The sequence below is a fragment of the Hippocampus bargibanti genome, linkage group LG12, assembly GCF_051943395.1.
Source record: "Hippocampus bargibanti isolate YZ-2025 linkage group LG12, ASM5194339v1, whole genome shotgun sequence".
In the NCBI taxonomy this organism is placed as follows: domain Eukaryota; kingdom Metazoa; phylum Chordata; class Actinopteri; order Syngnathiformes; family Syngnathidae; genus Hippocampus; species Hippocampus bargibanti.
Genome location: NC_142745.1, coordinates 13,891,840 through 13,913,824, shown reverse-complemented (window position 1 = coordinate 13,913,824; position 21,985 = coordinate 13,891,840). Strand labels below are relative to the sequence as shown.

The window sequence follows — 21,985 nt, the reverse complement described above, 5'->3', positions numbered from 1 at the left end:
TTCTTGCACGACAAGAAAAAGTGTCAAGTGCTTCAACTCACACAAAAAAAGCAGCGTTCTGCAAAGAAAGCCGCTCTGATATTTGTCTCGCTATCAAACAAGCCATTTAATCATCTGCTGGGGTGCCGAGAAGCTGTCACGCTGCAATTAGAGCAGCGGACATAAGGGTGGAAAAATCAAAACAAAAACAAACAAAAAAGGAAAGAGAAAAAAAGTTGGTTTAATAGGGCACTGGGCTGCAGCAATTAGCTTGACTTGCTGGCTAATTGCTTCACAAGTTAAAACAATATCAAGGAAGCCGCTGTGCAAACAGCAGAGGATTAAACCAACAGTTAGCAACGCGAACAAATCAGTCGAAAAACAAAACGAATCATTTCATGTCCTCGTCAACACAAGTTTCGACTCGTCATAAATTCAACAACTGTTCCGTAGCAGTCGCGCAATGCTAACGTAGCAAAGCTCAAGTGTACAGTGAGACTTTGGATTTGATTTGATTGGATTAGCTTTTCTTACCCTCACAGTGGAGACTTTTACATTACACAGCAGCAAAGTGATGAAAGTAAGGGGAAAGGAAAGGAAGCAGTCGAAAAACAAAATACAGGAGCTGCTGGAAAGGCGACCTTCTTGGAAGTCAAAACAACAACAAAAACAAAATAAAATAACAAATAATGTGACACATTATGTAGAAATGTCGCGTCTTGGAATTGAAGCGGATTTACGTGGGACAGGAGATGTGAGACAATCTCTTTTCATCAATTGATGCTACAGGTTTGTGTTTGCTTTCAACATTTAGCAATCAATCTTAAGCACTTTCTGTACCCTCTTTGTTGCATGAAGCAGTTCTAGATGAAAGAGGAGAGAATCAAAGCATCCTTTTCACCAGTGGATCTGGTAAAATCTGCATGTCTGCTACAAGCTAAATGTTGAAAACACGAAGATATAGGGCAGAGCTACCAGCAAATTTTAGTTAGCTGAAGAAGCCTCTTGAATAAGAAGCGAAACGTACAGCACCTTCAAAGAAGTACAGATGATGGCGGAAAAACCTTTTCATCGATGGACCACTGCCGTACGACTGAGAGCTTACACAGACGTTTAGATACTCTTACATTGTGTTACGACAGAACCAAGGTCATATCTCCAGATATAGCAGGAAGGAAGAGAGGGAATAAACCTAATCTATTTCTTCGAGGGTCATGTATGTGATTCTTTGGTGAAATTGTCCAACATACTCTGATCGTCTCATTTGAATGCCCGACGGCATAAATCCAGTGTGATGAATATATAATAACCTGAGTCACGTCCTTCAGTCGACCTTGAGACTTACTGAATGAATGGTCCGCTGTATGGCTTCATTTACGTGATGGAGATTTGCATTGAACTTGACACACAGACGATTGGTTCACTCTCCACGTGTAGCATTTCAATTTTTGCTGACCTTGGATCATGTCTTTTTGGGGGCTTGTTGCTAGGCAGCTTTCAAGTTGGTATAAACAAATTTGTTGTTTTTTCTTTTGTTTTGCACAGGCACCACCAGGCTCCCTCGGGACGGAGAGGTGCCCGGCGTGGACTACAACTTTATCAGCCTGGGCGACTTCCGGATCCTGGAAGAGAGTGGTCTTCTTCTGGAGAGCGGCACCTATGATGGTAAGTGGAATCACATGTTTTGATCGCGAAGGAGTACTGGTATGCTAAAAGTATGGTGGGAACTGACGAGTCACGGCCTGCGACATATAATGTTTATGTATGCACATTTGTGTGTGTGCATATATATATATATATATATATATATATATATATATATATATATATATATATATATATATATATATATATATATATATATATATATATGTGTGTGTGTGTGTGTGTTTGTGTGTGTGTTGTGTTGTGTGTGTTGTATGACTAGCCTTGTGAGGACCACGAACATTTTATACCATATCATATAGTGAGGACATTTTTGACAAGTGAGGACCTTTTGGCCGGTCCTCACATGTTTTTCATTCTAAAGGCTTCTAGCGGGTCTATCCATCTGTTAAAGTTTCAGAAAGGTCCTCACAAATTCACCCAAAATGATTTTTTTGTGTATATTTTCATTTCACTTGGATACACACACTTTTTACTCACTGTGTGTGTTTGTGTTTGTGTGTGTGTTTGTGTGTGCGTGTTTAATGAGAGGAAAAAGTTCATACCACAAAAAGTAAAAAGATATTTTAACCAAATTCACTAAAGGGTGAGGACTTTGAATGTACCCAGAAACCTCACTCCTGTTTTTATTTCATTCAAGTCCACTTTTTATTTCTTTGTTTTTAAATAAGTTGAAGTGGGAAATGGGGTGACACTTATCAGAAACCGTGGTCCTCACTCCTTGTCTGGAGTTATCCGGACCTCACAAAACCATTGAAATAGGAATGTGTGTATGTGCGTTTGTGTGTGTATCTGTGTGTGTGTGTGTGTATCTTTGTATGTGTGAATGTGTGTTTGTGTGTATGTGTATGTATGTATGTGTGTGTGTATTGTATTTATTTTTAATTGTTATTTGATGCCCAATACTGCATCAATGGACTCAATGGATCTGGACTCTGATGTAGCAGCCCACAAAATGCACAAGATGGCGCACAAGATGGCGCAAAAGCGGTGTTTCTTCCAGTATATGGAGCCACTTATAAGAGCCGTAAAGCCACCCGTGATTGGTTAAAATTCGTGGTAGAAGACAGAGGGGTGGGTTTTACGCACACACGCAAAAGAAACAGTGGCACAATTTGAGCAGCACACAAACATCAGAGATGTTGAGACGAGAGAGAGCTCAGACAGCGCTACAGAGTAACAAATGACACGGTGGAAAGTGGATGTTTGTCCAATCAGTTTGCTCCACTAATATGGTGATTGCTCTCTTTCACCAGGTGAGCTCACAGTTAGCATGCAGTGTGACTAAATGACTAAACATGCATCAAACTTCCACGATCCAAGCGCCAAATCGCTAACTCTGGTTAGCTTCCTCGTTCGCCTCCGCTAGTGCTCGACTGCTCTGCTCTGTTGGAAAGGGCTGCTTTGTCCACAGGGAATATGTGTAAACTTGCACATTCTTTATGCGCGTTACCGCAATTGGCTGCCACACAACAATTCACCATTACATTATTTATTTAGTTTTCCTTCTAATTTCGTGATCAACTTGGTGTTTTCAGACGAAAAAAAGTACCCAAAATGCATTGTGTGTCGCTTTCTTGGTCAGGGGCGTACCGAATGTGATGTCACTTCCGGCATCGACATCAACTCGAAAACAATAATTTTATAAAGTAAAATATGTTTGTAAAATGCGCTCAGTAGAAGTCATTTGAAGTGATTTTACAAATTATGGAGGCAACGTGTCGGGCCACTTGACCTCCATGTAGTGTTCTTTTCACTAAACATTGTGCGGGTGGGCAGGTGTCAGTGTTGTCGGTATCTCCACGGAACACTTATCTCCTTTTCCGGCCTTTTTCCTTCTGACTTAAAGCCAGTCAGCACAAGCTTGAGCTGCGAGTGTCGAGCTCCCTGCACTCCAAGGCGGAGTGGAAGTAATCGCATTAAGGGAACTGCCTCTCCATTTCCTCTCTCGCTCTCTTTCTCTCCTTTTCTCCAACGAGTTTGACTTGGAGTGTACTGGAAAATAGAAAAATAAACAAGGACGGGAGGGTTTTGTCACAGGTCAGCACAGTTCGAGAACCCCCATCTGGAGAGCCTGACAATTACCTTCACTTTACACTGACTAAACTGTATTCAAGGTCGCGGGCTAATGGGGGTTCCGAGATAACCATAATAGTTTCGCTAATAGTCTCCAGTGACTTGCCAGGATGCTCATTATGTTAATATCTCATGTATAACGTTCTTTTTTTTTTTCCACCTCTGCTTTTATAGTTGCTGTTCATATGCATAATTTCTCTTTAATACCCCATTCCTTGCTCTTTTATTAATCACTATGACGCTCTTAACGGTAATCATTGTGCCGGCAAGACGTGATTAGAGGCAAGGGGAGGATGATCCTTTTTCAGTGTGTTTGTTTGACATGCTTCCATGTACTGCTGGGGCCAAGATACAACCAAGGGAGACAAACTTCACAGAAAACTGATTTTCAATGAAAACTAAGCCAAAAAAAAATAATAAACTGTAATAACATTAGGGATTGATAAATATTATATACAGTGCGGCCTTGGATTACGAACTTAATTGGTTCCCAGACATGGTGTGTAAGGTGAAAAGTGTGTATCCCAAAAATTAATTTCCCATAGGAAACCATTAAAATGAGAATAATCAGTTCCCAGGTCTCCATAAAATATAATTTTCAACTTAATAAGCCTTAAAATTACACACAATATACCTTATTCTATGTATAATAAATGTGCTATCTTGTTGTAATGAGAGAAATACACTGCACTGTATAATAAAGTCACGTTATTTACATTTGTGATGGTCATTGATGGCTCTTAATTGACACCTCTGTCTTTCTGACTTGTAAGGTCTTACGAAACTGAGGCATCACATTACCATTCATCATGTTGATGATTCTCATAGCCACAGTATTTTCTGGATGGAACTGTTCAATAAAAGCCTGCACATCATTCCACTTAGCCAACATTGCCTTGATGCTCTCACTTGATGCTGCAGCCATCTCCTCCTCCTCGCCCTCAGATGACAACTCCCGAATGGCTTGCTTCTATTGTCCTCTTGTCCTCTGTGTTGTGGACCTCATTATGGTCCTCTTCGGCTTAACACTAGCCTGTAGTGGGGTCTTTTTCAGTCCCATAATAGCAAATGTAATCCACTCAATAACAAACAACATCTGCACTCAAAGAAAGGGGGGTCACAAAAACTAGTCCTCCAGCCACAGTGGTGCTGTGTGGTTTGGTTCGTCCGCCGAAAACTAGTTAGACTACATGCTCGCGAATTTAACCCTTTACTGCCTGGATTATTTTCTACTTAGAAAAAAAAATCTGTTCTGTTTTGAGGGTCACTGATGGATATGATAACATACTAGTAGCTTTGTTTTTTATTATTTTCCAAAAATATAGAAAATTTGATAATGTGCCTAATTTGGAACAATCGTCACGATAGACCTCAATTGAATGGGTGCCTTTTTTGGAACATATGTCGTGCCTTTTTTGGAACATATGTCGTGCCTTTTTTTGAACATATGTCATATGCAACTTCAAAGACTAGACTTTTATCCTGATGACAGCTTTTTATTAAAATAAAACATACATAAAATATTTACATAAAATACATACATAATTTACATAAAATGTTTAGATAAAAATACATCGTTCCTTTACAGATACAGAAAACTAGCTAATAACCATGGACTAATGCAAAGCAGTTCTTGTGATGATTAAAACAAAGATTTACATTGCATTTTTTTGCAGTAAATATTAGTTTTCACCGAACATGTGCCATGCTTGCACCTGTTGCGGTTCTTTGCAACATATACGTATCATCGGAGGGAAAAGAACCTCAATGTCTTTTAGCTGCGGTTCAGCTGACCAATCGATTGAGCCTCACTGTGCCACAACACCAGATTGTTCTTGTTGCCAAATGTTGGAGTAAGGGGATAGATGTAAACCAATTATCAAAATACAATCGATGATTCTTTCCTGGTTGGATGTTTTGAGCCAAATGGAGCACAGCATTTGAGCTTACTTTCAGATCTGTGAACCTTGGGATCACTGACTGGATCTATCTTTCCTGTATATGGAATGCAGTCATACCTGCCAGCACAAACAACTTGAACCCCCATTTCTTTGGTTTATTTGGTAGACACTGCTTGAGTGTAAATCAACCTTCATAGAGTACAATTTGTTCATCAATTGACAAATGCTGTGATTTGGGTAATTCTTGAAACTTCTGTCTCAGGTGATTTATCATTGGCCTTTCTTTGTGCAAGGGATCATGATTTGGGCTTCCTCGAGTTCCTTGTTTTGTGTTGTCTGCTATGTGCAAGTTCCTTTTTCATAATTTCGAAGCGATCCCTTGACATACAGTACATTCTGCAGCATAATCAGTTAGTGGCGATAGCTTTCAAGCCCAATGCATCAGAGTGTTTGATCATTTTGAGATTGAGAAACAATATATCAATCCCAGCCACTTCTCAAGCTCTTCTTTGGAGAGACACAGGGGCTTACTGATGTCATTTTGCATTGCATAGAGGTTTGACTGTTCAACAATAATATCCATAATTTTTTCATCTAAAATCCTTTGAAAGTATTTGAATGGTGATAGAAGTTCATCAATGCAACAGTCACGACGATGTCAGATGCCAAAATGTCTTCATCAACATGGTCATTTATTTCATCATCACCAGGACCTGGAAAGATATACAGTACATGGGTATTTTAGAAAGAAACATATGGACCTCCGTTTCAATAATCATATTGAGAATGCAAAGCTATGAGGTACAGCTATTAGTGGAAAACGCACCATTCATTTCAATTATTCGCATCGGGTACCAAATCAGGATCAACAATATCATCATGGAAATAGAGTTAGTGCGCCGAATGTTCCGAATTCGGGACACTACTTATTTTTAATATTTCTCGGTAAATAAACGAGTTAGCATTAGTTTATGCATTTCAGTATCAAGGTAAACCTCTTCTGAATAGCTCATAAAATAGTTACAACATATACTTACGTGATATTTCATCCATGACGAAAAATAAAAGGCGCTTTGAAGATGGAGGAGAGCACGTTGTATTGCGCATGAAGGAGATGATGTCACTGACGCTCTTAAAGGTAAAACTGCACATAACCTCTTTTAAAGGGACATCTAACTTGTGCCGCATCAGTTCCAATCGGCACTTGAACTGCTACTGTTCATATTCTCTATAAGCATTTATCTTTAGTGTACCGAGTTTGGCACAATCGTCCGTAAAGGGTTAATGGTCGTGAGTTGAAACGTTCGTTAGCTAAAGCGTTCGTAAGCCGAGGTGTCACTGTAGAACGTTTTTTCACCTTCACTGCAGCTATATGATGTTTACATTCTGCAATCAAGAATGCTGCTGCTCGCCCCTTGACTGGTTCTCGTAAGAGGGAGTTCTTTTCAAGATCTTGTCATTTGTTTTGAAATCTTTCAATTGCCTCGTTCCTCCTTACCTCTACAAGCTCGTCCATTCCTTCACACTTTCCCTGCTGACCAGACATTATTAGATGAGCCAAAAACTAAACGGACCTGCCACTGAATATCCGGCAATCCCCCTCGGTGCCCATCTTTAAAACCCTCCTCAAAACTCACTTGTACTCTTTGGCATTCTACTAAGCGTGATTCAAACTTGATCTTAGTTTTACTCTCTGGTGCTTTGTACTATCTTTGTGACTGCTTTATTGTCTGTATATGGTAGTTGTCCGTGTAAAGTAATTTGTATGCAGCTTGTCTGTTTGAAAGAGGTGTATAAATACAGTTAAGAGTTGAGCTGAGATGTTGGTTGTTTGTGTGTTTTGGTGGTGAGAAGGTTCCCAAAGAGTTTCCTAAGTCATGCTTCAACTGCCGCCCATCCATCCACCACATGCATTATCATTGGAAGTTGGAAAGCATGCTATAGGCTTTCCAGCCGAAATGTACATTTACACAGCTATAAAAAACATATGCTAAACACGGCTTGAACGTTGGTGTCTTCTTTGTTAAATGGATGAAAAGATTCTGCTCTGGTGCACAATTGCATCAAAATGCGATCTATTTTTTTTCAACCCAGGCTAATTAAATTGCATTTCCCAGTGGTGTCACTCCCTGTTCTTTAATTAATCTCATTTAAAAAATTGTGATTAAAGCGCAGCCGACTCTTATTCGCTCATCATTTATGGGATGGAAATACTCAACCTTGTAAATGGATTACCTGCAAATAAATGGAGCTGAGCGCATCCAGCCGTATGCCATTGAGCCAAGCTTCCAACCCCCCCCCCCCCCCCCCCCCGTCCGCATCTTACGCCTCACTTCTGTTATCTGACTAAATATTTGTCATGTGTAACACAAGGTTTTCCTTCATTAGGGAGGGGGGGACTGGCAAGCTGAGAACATAGCTAATTGCCGTAGTCAATGAACAGTGTAATTAGTCGCTGGCAAATTCCAAGTAGAGTGATTTTAATGTTACATGAGTCACGAAAGCCCTGTGGTGCGCATCTCATGAGGAGGAGGAGGTGTGAGGTTAAGAGATGAGAAAAATACGTGTTGAGGAAGATGCTTGTTGACGAATAAGCAATCTGTCTGTATAATTCAAGGTAACAAGGTTGGTCTATAACCAGGTCTCTCTCTGTACATGTGCAAAGCTATTTATTCATATCCTGAAAATCCATCTTGAGGTTCATGCACTACTATTCTCAGAATCGTTTTTGATTTCACTCTTTGTTAAGGCAACTTCTACGGGACCCCAAAACCTCCGGCCGAGCCCAACCTTGTTCAGCCTGACTTGGTGGATCAGGTCCTGTTCGACGAAGACTTTGGTGGTGACCTCCCTCGCAAGCGCACCACCTCAGTCAGCAAGATGGACCGCAAGGACAGCGCCGTGCCCGAGGAGGAGGACGATGACGAGAGGCCACCGCTGGTCAACGGCTTGCCTGGTGAGTCTGTGTCACGTTAAATCAATAGGCCTTTTTTTCCAACAGATTGTCTAATCCACGTCCACAGGCAAGGACCAGAGACAGGGTGTAAGTGGAATTGTCGGACTCTGTCATATTTGTGGAAAGAGATCTTTTTGCGGATTGTACATGGTCTGAGACACGAAATGCATTTTAGTCACACCTTAACCTTAAAGGGTACATCTGTGTAAGCTCTCAGTCGTACAGGAGTGGTCCATCGATGAGAAGGTTTCTTCAGCCGTCATCTGTACAAAAGTGAAGGTTTCGGACGTTTCGCCTCCTATCCAAGAGGCTTCGTCAGCGAACTAAAGTCTGACTAGTCGTATCGGCCCTATTTATATATCCCTAATGGCCATGGCGGCGCCGGACACAGCTATGATAGGTCCCTACTCTCAGGTTGGGGGGAGCAGTGGACCACTCCCTGTGGCCCCAGTGATTGTTCCTGCATTCCTGACTAACGACTGGCCTGTTTGCCCCACTCCCACCGGTATCACCTCATCAGCATTACGAATGCCGCCTAACCTGTTTTGCTTAAGCAGGTTATTGTATGAACGACAAATTGAACCTCGCCCCACCAGACCAGTTTAATGAAGGATTTAGTTGTTTTATGAGAATCGCTTCTTTTACCCCCGTTTGAAACCATCTATGTTATTTCGCTAAGATTTTAACTTCATTGTCGTCAAATGAGTGGTTGCTAGCTTTTAGGTGCAAATAAAGGGTACACACACACACACACATTGATATCTATCGAGCAATCTAGCTAGCTAGCTATCTGGGTAACTGGCTAACTAGCTAACTAGCTATCTATGCAGCTATCTAGCTAGCTATCCTGCTTTCCTGATATATTTGTATCTTGCTCGCTATCTAGTTATCGATCGAGCTATCTAGCTATCAATCTAGCTATCTATTCGCTAGCTAATGGCTATATATTCGCTAGCTAATAGCTATCTATTCACTGGCTAATGGCTATCTATTCGCTGGCTGATGGCTATCTATTCGCTGCCTAATGGCTATCTATTTATTAGCTAATAGCTATCTATTCACTGGCTAATGGCTATCTGTTCGCTGGCTATTGGATATCTATTTGCTAGCTTTTAGCTATCTAATAGCTATCTATTCACTAGCTATTGGCTATCTATTCGCTAGCTATTAGTTGTCTATTCGCTAGATAATAGCTATCTAATCGCTAGCTATTAGCTATCTATTTGCTAGCTAGCTAGCTTGCTATCTATTTGAGTCACCTCAGGGTTGAGTGAACCCTGGCGAATGGGGCTGCCGCTGCTCACCCACAGAAAAAAAACTTATCCTGTGACTGTAAAGTGACCTGAAAGTTTTGAAAGGCGCTTAGAAATCCAATGTATTATTATTATTATTATTATTATTATTATTATTATTATTATTATTATTATATCTAGCTATCTATCTTTCTAGACACCTAGCCATTTAGCCATCTAGCTTGGATTGATAGAATGCAGAATGAAACAGTGTATGGAGGGCGGAGGCGGGGGGTATTCAGATGATTTTGTTGTTTGTATTTATTTTTCGCCTTAATCCAACAATGACGGCTCACGCTCCTGCTTGCTCAGCTGCGCAAGAGGATCCATGCAAATCCACCAGTGTGTTTAGCCAACAGCTTGTTCATATTTGAACCCAAATCCATACGCGCAGAAACAAAAAAAAAATAGAGCTGCACCCGCCCAGATGCGCCAGATGTCTTTTTATGGCCACCAAACGATAGCGCTGCTTCAACTGATGGCCCGTAGCTCTCATGGAGGCCATAGAAGGGCAGAGTTACGGTCGAATTGAGAAGGAGGTTAACGGAAAATATGAGTGTTAAGTCTCTGTCCTTTTGACTTGTAAGCGTCTCCCCACAACTATTCCGTGGTTCTTATGTAAAGTCTGGCAGGGCCATCAGCCCGCTGTGACCTCAACTGGCCTCATTGTGTACCGGCTTTCTCTCTTGGTCCCTGAACTAGTTCAGATCGGTACACTGTGATTTGCCTTGGGTACTGGAATTTGGGATTGTCAATCATTAGCATCCGATCAATCGCCCGATCCTCAAGATACAGATACATTTGATCATCCAGGAGGGACTCTGGGTTGAGTAGTTGCTACTCCATGTTGAAAAGGAGTCAGATGGGGTGGCTTGGGCAGATGATTGAGATGCCTCCTGGACATGAAATGTTACGGGATGGAATATCCCAATAGCAGCAGGCCAGACCAGGCGAGAAAGACAAAGTCTCCCGTCTGGCCTGGGTATACCTTGAGATCCTCCCAGAATCAGAATCATCTTTATTGGCCAAGTATGTAGAAGACACAAGGAATTTGTCTCCGGTAGAACACTGCACGAGTATCATCATTAAAACCTTGCAAATAGGCACTATACAGTTATATTTGGGTTACTGGCTTGGGGGAAGAAGCTGTTTAAATGTCTGCTGGATTTGGTGCGCACGGATTGGTCGCGCCTGCCTCAGGGGAATCACTGGAAAATGTGGTGGGCAGGGTGCGGAGGGTCCAGTAGGATTTTCCAGAAGAGTTTGGAAGTCATGTTTGTAGAGAGGGTAGTCCGTGCTACCTTCCTCGAGGTGCTGAGGCAAAACCCGACTCTGGGTAATGTTAAAAAATATATGACCGGGGTAACCAACATGATCACATAATCAGTATTCATTCCCCGTTGCAAGTCACGCCTCTTGTTTGAGTCCCGAGTGCCGACGAGTAAAAGCTAAACAGTTGATCTTTTGATGTCAAAGCCACAGAAAAAAATAACAATAAAAATCAAAGAAATGGCCTCCCTTTACCGATCCCTTTAGAAGCTTGTGCGTTTTCACGCCAGCTTTTTACGCAGTGTGTCTATGATGTGTGCCACATGAAAAGGCGAGGATGATCCTTTTATCAAAGCTTTTGGACTGTACAGAGGGAACGACGAGGGGCTTTTATTGCACAACACTTATTTATTGTTAAATAGTTGCTCATTAAAAAGAAGATGTAGTCTGTCAACGCATGCGGGCAATATAAGTGCGCAGAGAAACCCTGCCGGCTCCAAATTGCTTTGGTTATGAAGTATTATATGTGTTATTGTAGCCACCACTCCAAGTCCCCACATAACATGTGCAGTACCTCAGCTTACAAACTTAATTGGTTCCTAGAAAGTGTGTGTAAGGCAAAAAGGTCATCTTCCAAACATTTATTTCCCATAAGAAACCATTAAAAATTAGAATAATCCGTTTCCAGGACCTCATAAAACATAATTTTCTATGAAATAAGCCTTAAAACTACACAAAATATACCTTATTTTATGTATAATAAATATACTATTGTATTATAATTAAAGAAATAAACTGCATGTATAATAAAGTCGTTTTATTTACCTTTGTGATGGTAGTTGTCAATGGATGACAAACTTCCAGGTTGCCTCCTGATAATATCCGAGTGAAGTTGCTGTGCTTTCTCGGAGATAATACCCTCACTCACACTGTCCCCTGCTAGCTGCTTTTCATGAGTCCAAATCAACAGAAGTTTTTCTTTTGTGTCCTCTCCGGCGGAAAACTATCCTGAGGTGGGGTCTTTTTCGGTCCCATAATAGCAAAAGTATCCTCGATAACAAACCACGTCCACACTCAAAGAAAGGGGCTGATGAAAACTAGTCCGCCAGCCAACACCTCGTTTGGGTTTTTTGATGACCTCCTTCTGCTCGACCGTAATTTCCTTTTGTGTCCTCTTCACACTAGCCTGTGGTGGGGTCTTTTTCGGTCTGATAATAGCAAACTCCACTTGATAACAAACGACGTCTGCACTGAGTGAACTGAAAGAACGTGGGTGTGGAAAACGAGTCCACCAGCCACCGTGGCGCTGTTTGGTTTGGTTCGTCCGCCGAAAATTAGATTATATGCTCGCGAATTAAATATTTGTCATGCGAAAGGTTCGTGAGTTCAAACGTTCGTAAACTAAGGTATCACTGTATGTCCACATGCAAATGTGAAACATGTGTCAGCACGATTAACCATTTTTTTGGGAACTGATGCTAACAGGCTATTTTAATCGACTATTTTAATCTGATCACTTGGCAACAGAGCACAAGGCTGACTGGAGGCGAGCCGTGCCCAGCTACGCCCAGTCCAGCAGCACCATGGACTTCCGCACGTGGAGCTCGCTTCCCCGCGACGACAGCCTGGAACCGCTTCCGCTTAACTGGGAGATGGCTTACACTGAGACAGGCATGGTCTACTTCATCGAGTGAGTGGCGCGGGACACATCGTCACTAATTATTATTTCGCAAGTTTACTGTAAAATAAACTGATTAAAATTGGGGAAATGTGGTCCATTGCAAAATTTGACAGTGGTCACCATTCTAACTAGTTTTGTCTGTTTTTTTGTACTTCGCAGTCATAACACCAAGACAACCACGTGGTTGGATCCTCGCTTGGCCAAAAAAGCAAAACCGCCCGAGAAGTGTGAGGATGGAGGTATGTCCAGTATAGCTGGTCATTGTCAGTGTCATGATCAAGTATACGCCACTTCTCAGAACCAAACACCGTTCGCAAATGACAATTTTAGACCTCCAACAAAACTCATTGCTCTTCTTTATACCTAATGGCTTTAATGAAGACAGTCACCTTTCTACATCCAACTGACTCACGTTTGTTTACATCCACCATTGACTGATTTAACCTAAGTTTGGGGACATAAAAAAAATCATTTTGATTGATTTTGACCTTTATAAACAGGCACTACAGAAACAAAACCACTCGCATTAAAAGGTCAGGTCGACTATAGAACAAAAGATTGGATTGGATTTGGATTGGATATGCCTTTATTGGTCTCACAGTGAAGATGGCTATTTTATTATTTTCCAATGGAGACATATGGTGTCCCCAAATTGATGGTGCACTGTTTCCGAAGTAAAGAGAGTCCTCCATCCATTTTACGGATGAGCTGGTGCCTATCGATCGCTGACTCAAGATGTGGTGCACATATTGAACCGGTTGCTAATGTACAGACGCTCCCCTACTTAACGAACATTCAAGTTACGAACATTACATACAAACATTTTTGCAGTATTATATATATATATATATATATATATATATATATATATATATATATATATATATATATATATATATATATATATATATATATATATATATATATACTATTTTTCAGTACAAACCAACCAGGTTACTTTTACAAGCCTTAAAGGACAACCGACGCCCCCGGACAAGTTGTGTCCATAATTTGTAAATTCACTTCAAATGACTTCTACTGAGCGTATTTTACAAAGATTCCACCGTATACAGCTGTATTTTACGTTTTAAGAGTCGCGCTGAATATTCAGGAAGTATTGTTTTTGAGTAGTTGTCGATGACCTATCGTGACGTCACGGTAGGTATTGTCACTGACCGAGAAAGCGACACACAATGCATTTTTGGGTACTTTGTGTGGTCTGAAAACTTCATGTTGATCCGTGTTGATGGCGAAATTATAAGGAAAACACATAAATAACGCGATGGTGAATCGTGTGTTGCACCAAGACTACTATTTGATACTAGCTGACACAAATTCCCAGCAGACAAATCAGCCCATTTCCAACGGAGCTTGGGCGCCATCTTGTGCATTTTCTGGGACGCTACATTGCAGTCCCGATGCCTCAAAATGACACGGAATAACTTCTTTAATCGATTGCAAACATTTATGCTTTCCTCTTCAGAACTATTTGAATCATATTCATAACTGGATGACTAACAAGAAAGCATCTTCTCCGAATCTGAAGCCATTGTTTTGATTCTCGAGCAAGGCAAGACGTCTTGGCTTGACGTCACGAACAAGGGGGCGGGACCTTCTGAAACTGAAACTTCCTTCATTCATTTCCTTCCTTCCTTCCTTCACTACTTCATTTTGAAGTAGTTTTTGGACACTTTAAGTCATTTTTATTGGTGTTTTTCATTTGACTAAAAATATCAGCCTGCGTGTTTTGGGTATTTTAGATGCTATAAAACGTTTTTCTGATGTCAGTTAGGAAACAAAAAAATTGTGTCGCTTGTCCTCTAAACATACTTATATAAATCTTAAACATACGTATATAAGCCTTATACATACATTACATACAAAATATAGCACTGAGTCAACTTACGAACAAATTTACGAACGACCGTTTGGAACGTATCTCGTTCGTAAGTTGGGGAGCGTCTGTATCGAAAATTCAAAAATTTATAATAAAATAAAAAAACAAACAAAAAAACTAAAAATCAAGTAGATATATTTCATTATGAAAGTCAAAGTTAAACAGCCGAAACATACATCCCATACAAAATATAGCACTGAAGCAACTTACGAACAAATTCATCTTACAAACGACTGCTCCAGACGTATCTCGTTCGGAAGTTGGGGAGCGTCTGTATGTGAATTGGAGTCTTCATGTAGTCCGATATGCATGTTTGATAACATGGTAGGAAGCAAAGATGGAGCGTGCAAACCACACACAGGAAGGCATCGTGCTACCCTGCGAGAATAAATCGGGCAGAAATTGTCAAATCAGCCTCTTGTCGTATCATGCGTTTGCCTCACATGCTTTTTCCCCCCAAAAAAACACCAACTCATTAATTAGGCTTGAATGTCCAAATAAGACAACTAAAAACAAGCTCCCTCACATGATTGTAATTTGGATGGATGCTATAGCTTCGTATTTGCTTTCAACATTTAGCTTGTAGCAGACGTGCACATTCCACCATGACATCCCTAATACACATATGAAAAGGATGCTTTGATCCTCTCCTCTTTCATCTAGAACTGCTTCATGTCACAAAGAGGGTACAACAAGTGCTCAAGAATGAATGACTCTGTGTCTTCGTCTTGTCATATTATTTGTTATTTTGTTTTTTTTTTCCCCAAGATGGCGGCGCGTGAACACGCAGCGGCTCCTCTCTCTCCCAGCAAATTGGCGTTTTCGTGTTTATTATGTCTGTCAAGTCATTAGTGCCTTGCACGCTGGGTCCGAGAGGATAGTAATTTCATCTGTGCTGGATGTCATGCATATTAGCATATTTGAAGATAAAGCTGACTTTGATTTGATGAATTTCAATTCGCAAGATGCCACCCATGGCCTTAAATGCACCCCGAGTATCAACCAAACTAGTGATTCTCTCCCAGTCTGTTTTTTTATACAGACGAATTCAGCAAGCTAAAGGAAAGCAAGCTGACTAAAAGGCTTCCTCTTGCATAAAGAGCTCTTTCTCTCTCCCATCCTTTTGTTCCCTCCTTCTCCTTCATCTGTTCATCAGGGGGGTTTGCATCCAAACCCCCACTTGCTTCAAATGTTTCCAAGTCAAACAACATGAGATGCCTGATGATGCTTGTTTTCAAAACACGGCACTGCCAACTCCCTCCTCCGTTTCTCTCTCTCTGCAGAATTACCTTACGGCTGGGAGGAAATTGACGACCCACAGTACGGCACATACTACGTAGAGTAAGTTTTATTGATTCATGGGTTTTTTTCTCCTAGCACGCCAGCGGGCTTGGTAGCAAATAGTGTGCTTTGACGCGTCACTTCCCTGTAGATGCACGCAGTCCATTTGAACAGTGAAGTATATACCATGTGACATCGTTGTGTGCATTAGCCACGCACCGGCATACATCAATATACGGTCTAAAAATAAATATGAGCCTCCTCTATCTATTGTCATCTTATGATTTAACCATTGGTGGGCAGGCAGGGCCTGCAAGGCCTTCATTCATCCATCTATCTCGGACAAATGCCCATTTTTGAGACCAAGGCTTTTTTAAAGTCATTTACTGCCATTCCCGAAAGTATTTGTTAATTGACAATATGACGTAGAGCACAGGCGTCAAAGTCAAATCTCGCCCCTCACATCATTTCATTAGGCCCGCTAAAGCTAATGAAGCATGTTAAGTGCCATGATGCTTGCTAAAGTCTGAACCAAAATTTGAATTTGTTGTATGTAAACCACAATAACATTTTTTACTTTGAATTTTCAAACGAGTTATTCATTAAGTTGTTGTGCACTCTATTTGTAATGTGTGAAGGGGATTCAACATTCTAAACTCTAAAGGATTCCTCAAATTCATAATGGCCCCCAAGAGGCAATACAATTTGGCACACGGCAAAAAATGACTTTGACACCCTTGACGTAGAGCGTTCCGGTTTTGGTTTTCCTTGCGGGAGGTGCAGATAAAGCGTTGTTCAGACCTCTGGCAATGTTTTTCCCTTTCACTAGGGGGCATCGTTTCCATTTTTTCCATGTTAGTGCTTTGTTCCAGCTTCCACTTTTGTTAAGGCGCTATATAAGCCAATATGTATGTATTGCATTATATTTTGGACATCCGCCCTTATTTCAAGCTCATATAAGTCCAGACCCATATTATTTAGGAATTACAGTACGTCTTTTTTCTGATGAAAGAAGAGAGTCTAAGGTTTCTAACGCTGTACTGAAGGTTTATGTAGCCCTAAAACTCAATATTCTATGGGTTCTGGAATTTAAGTGACAATGACAAAAGCCCTGGCATTGGAGTGGACACACTTATGCACGTATGGCAGTGAATGGGATAATTTGATTTCTGGACAGGAATATACCGATAGGGTGCAACTTGTGCAGGTCCTACTGCCATGTGCATCACATACACTACGCTATTGCATGTGTATGACTGCACATATAATATATGCTAGCTGAGTATTTATATTTCACTCATGTATTAATGCACAGGGGCCACTGAAATGCTATTACAAATATCCTCTTCAACATGCACGTCACATTCAACTAATTTACGCCACTGTTTCACAAGTCGTGTTTTTTTCATCAGTAAAGTGCACCTCACACAATGCGCATGGACTACTCATTTATAATTTAGCATTCCGTCCCTCATGTACATCATTTGTATTCCTGCATATATACGTACACAAGCGTATAAATGTGTACCTCACTTGCGCTAATACAAATGTGTATTGCTATGCATGAATCTCAAATGGTCGACTAGATTGCAGACAAAAGTGGCAAAGGAACTGTAACCCATGTCACATGAACTATTGCACGCAAATATTAATTTGAATAACACATACTGCATATACTGTCCTGAACTCAACATATGTTCTTGGTGTACTTCACGACTATATTATATGATCGCCAAATGACCACCGACCAAGCCCCCCCCATGTTCAGTTTGTGTATCAAGGGATGTGCCAAATCCTGCCAAATGAAAAATGGAACCCTCCGTTTTTTTAAGTCAATGGCCTTCCCTACAAGCTTTGTGGAAAGGCCTGTTTGTCGACAATAGGAAAGGTGATTTTTAAATAAATAAATAAACAAAGGACAGCACTCAGCATTTTATCTAGCCTGTGGTAAGAATCCTGCGAGGTCGCTGTGACAGTGCTGAGATGTTGTTTGGACAAGCCGAGCGGACACGAGATGGATGGGGTGCTTCAGTGTGACTATGGCTCGCTGTGGAACAATGCATTTTGCTTTCCCTGCCAGGGGGCCAACAGGCAATTTAGCTTGTTGCATGAACGAACGCAGAGCACAGGGAGTTCATTTCCTTCAATATTAAAATGGCTGAATTCCAGAAGAAGGCCAGCTGGCCTTGGCTGTACCTGCGCTGTTTATTAGGTGTGAATTAATAATAACGGGTGCATGTATAATTAACTAGAGCAATATATATATATATATATATATATATATATATATATATATATATATATATATATATATATATATATATATATATATACAGTAAAGTCTCGTTATATCGATATTCAAGGGAGTCCGAAAAAATATCGATATAACCGGGACTATCGATATAACGAGACTTTACTGTATATATATATATATATATATATATATATATATATATATATATATATATATATATATATATATATATATATATATATATATATATAAACTCCTCTGTTCCCCGCCCCCATTCTTCGGTTATACCCCATCAGGCTCCACAAACAACCCGCACAAGCCATCTGTACACTTGATGCAAAAAGCTATCAACGCAGCTAAACAGAACACAATTGATGAGGAACTAGATAAAATGATCACAGAGAAAGCACCTACAAAGGATCATTCCTCAAGATGGTGAAAGAGGAAGGTTCCGTTGCTCATCAAGTGTTTAATACTGATTAAACCGGACACACCATTCCATCAAGCCATCAACGACCATCACAATAAAACCACTTTATTATACCGTACACTTTATTTCTTTAATTATAATACCATAACACATTTATTATACATAAAATAAGGTATATTTTGTGTAGTTTTAAGGTTTAGGAAATTAGAAAGTAGAAAATGATGTTTTATGGGGACCTGGGAACGGATTATTATCATTTAATGGTTTCCTATGGGATACACACTTCACCTTACATACTCTGTCTGGGAACAAATTAAGTTCGTAAGCCAACGTATCACTGTACATGTATGCCCACCTTGATGTATGTGCTTGTTTGTTTTGCAGCCACATTAACCAGAAAACCCAGTTTGAGAACCCTGTCCTGGAGGCCAAGAAGAGGCTCAGCCAGGGGACAGCCACCATGCAGAAAGCCGGCACATCCCATGGTAGGACGCAACTATTTTTAACATTTCAATAGTAGACACTCAAGGCTGGGGTGATGCACGACTTCTTCTACAGGGGCGGAAATGGAGTCGGCGGCTGCTGACAGTCTTTGCGAGTCATTTGCATTGCATGACTTTTCACACTCTCACTGAACTTGAATTGGCCTCGCTTAAACACACCACTAAGTTTCTGTCCCACAATTGTACTTGAACAGCCTGAGCTGTTCTCTATGCACACTTGACTTTCATTCCCGGTGTGATGAATGCAGGTTCACGCCGGTCGGCCATCTTCAATTAACTTAATGCGTGATTGTCAGGATGAGTCGCTTGTAGCTAACACTTGCTGACTATTTATTTACATACGTGCAGCATTAAGAGGCTGCAGCTTTTAACGTGTGTGTTAGGGGGGGGGCAACCCATTAGGAAGGATGTGTCGTGGATTACAATGCGACATGCTGCGAGGAAGTGCAGCGATTCAGGGAGCCAGAGTGTGAAAACACGCACGGGGGCAAGGGAGTGGGCACTCAGCCGGCTCAAAACAGCGGTCGGGAACAACACAACAGACAGAACTCAGCATAATCAGATAAGCCCTCACTGCCCCCCACCCTGCACATATCATTTGAACATAAACACATGCATGCATACACACACACGCACGCACACACACACAGACACAGGTGTTCAGGGTGTGATGAAACTACTTTGGCTCCTCCGATTATCAATGATGCAACTTAACAAGCTTATCACATCACAGCTGTGATGCAACCACAACATCACGCACAATTTGTGTTATTCTACGTTCATTACACAAGTATTACAAAAATTCTACGTTGCACATGGACATGCAGTACACGTGTTTATTCTATGTGTACTTGTCCACATTTGCAAAAATTCAAACTTTTACGTTAAAACAAGCTGTAGCATCCATAGACCAAAAGAGATTGTCCCACGTAAATCCGCTTCAATTCCAAGCCGCGACCGTTCCACATACGCATGCTCGTAGGTAGGTAGGTAGGTAGATAGGTAGGTAGGTAGGTAGGTAGGTAGGTAGGTAGGTAGGTAGGTAGATAGACAGTAGGTAGGTAGATAGACAGATAAGTAGCCAGGTAGGTAGATAGGTAGCCAGATAGCAGAAAAAACCTGTGACTGTAAAGTGACTTTGAGACTTTTGCTTATAAATGAAATTTATTATTATTATTATTATTATTATTATTATTGTTGTTACAGGTGCATATGTACAAAGCAGTAGCAACTATTATTGCATCTGTAAATACCCCCTTTCACCTTTCCTCTTCTCCTCCTCCTTTACATCAATCAGACATCCCAATTGTAATTCACAGAGAAGAAGAAACGCAACAAATCCACTGCAAGTTCATCAGGCAATTTGAATGTGATTATGCAAATGAGCGCGGCTTGATCCACGCGGCAACAGCGTGCGGACCTCTGGAGTCCGCGGCGGCTGTGATAAAGCGGCCTTCACTGGCTGCTGTGCACATCTGAGCTGGAAGTTTTTTCACAGCTCAACCGTTTGATGGAATGAGAACGCTCGCATTTAAATTCCTCGCGCGCCGCTCGGAAACTTACAGAGCGCTCGGAAAAACCCAAAGGACACAAGCGAGTGGGGGGTGAGAATGTAGAACACTGTGTGCAAATATACGTGCTATAATTCAGCCATTTTGGGCTTTTGATAGTGATGGTTCATTTTTGGTGTTTAGCTCCAAAGATAACAGGTCGATCTCGCCGTCATTTATATCCTCAAATCCTTGTCGGGGTCACTCGGGGAGTGTCACCTAGACTGGATTAAAGGCGGGGTGCCCCTTTGACTGATTACCTTTCAATCATAGCAATAACGTAGCATTTACAGACACCTTGACACTAAAGGACGATTTTAGAAATTCCACCATACATTGTGGTTTGAGAGGAACGTCCTGAATAATGTAAGGATGGATTTTCACTGTTGGTTTTCAAGTCATACAAATCAATATTTTTGTTTGCATTCAAACAATGGAAACACTGGGATATGCTTGATGGCAGCTCAAATAGAAACAAAATAGAACAAATGGAATCATATTTCTGCAAATTACAATCAGGCCTCTGTGAGTACAAAGTAGACACATTGATTGGATACATGCAGTATCTCTCGAGCTAGCTACAGTATCTATCTATCTATCCATCTATCTATCTATCTATCTATCTATCTATCTATCTATCTATCTATCTATCTATCTATCTATCTATCTATCTATCTATCTATCTATCTATCTATCTATCTATCTATCTATCTATCTATCTATCTATCTATCTATCTATCTCTGTCTCTCACTCTCTCTCTTTCTCTCTGCCTGCCTGCCTGCCTGTCTGTCTGTCTGTCTCTCTCTCTCTCTCTCTCTCTCTCTCTCTCTCTCTCTCTCTCTCTCTCTCTCTCTCTCTCTCTCTCTCTCTCTCTCTCTCTCTCTCTCTCTCTGTGTCTCTCTGTGTCTCTGTGTCTCTCTCTGTCTATCGATGAAAAGGTTTCTTCTTGGATAAGAAGCGAAACGTCCGACACCTTCAAAGAAGTACAGATGACGGCTGAAGAAACCTTTTCATCGATGGACCACTCCTGTACGACTGAGAGCTTACACAGATGTATCTTCCTGTCTGTCTCCCTGTCTGTCTCCCTGTCTGTTTCCCATCTCTATCTCTATCACATTCTCTATCTCTATCTCTCTCTATCTCTATCTCTCTATATCTCTATCTCTGCGACTGATCTTCATTCCTCTTATTTCCAGGGCATATCTCCACATCCATACAAGCCACAAGCCATACTGCTGCTCACAAATGTT

General features: G+C 41.0%; 1 protein-coding gene across 4 annotated transcripts in view; it reads left to right on the top strand.

Moving 5' to 3' along the window:
* The window catches only part of magi3b (membrane associated guanylate kinase, WW and PDZ domain containing 3b), a 135,902-nt gene that overhangs the window by 88,582 nt on the left and 25,335 nt on the right, over positions 1 to 21,985 (top strand). For all 4 annotated transcript variants that reach the window (XM_089009996.1, XM_089009995.1, XM_089009999.1 and 1 more), the window contains exons 3-8: positions 1,525 to 1,644; positions 8,371 to 8,577; positions 12,666 to 12,828; positions 12,979 to 13,058; positions 16,000 to 16,057; positions 19,066 to 19,166. In XM_089009996.1, coding sequence (XP_088866122.1) covers positions 1,525 to 1,644; positions 8,371 to 8,577; positions 12,666 to 12,828; positions 12,979 to 13,058; positions 16,000 to 16,057; positions 19,066 to 19,166 — 729 coding nt within the window. The remainder of the gene's footprint in view (positions 1 to 1,524; positions 1,645 to 8,370; positions 8,578 to 12,665; positions 12,829 to 12,978; positions 13,059 to 15,999; positions 16,058 to 19,065; positions 19,167 to 21,985) is intronic.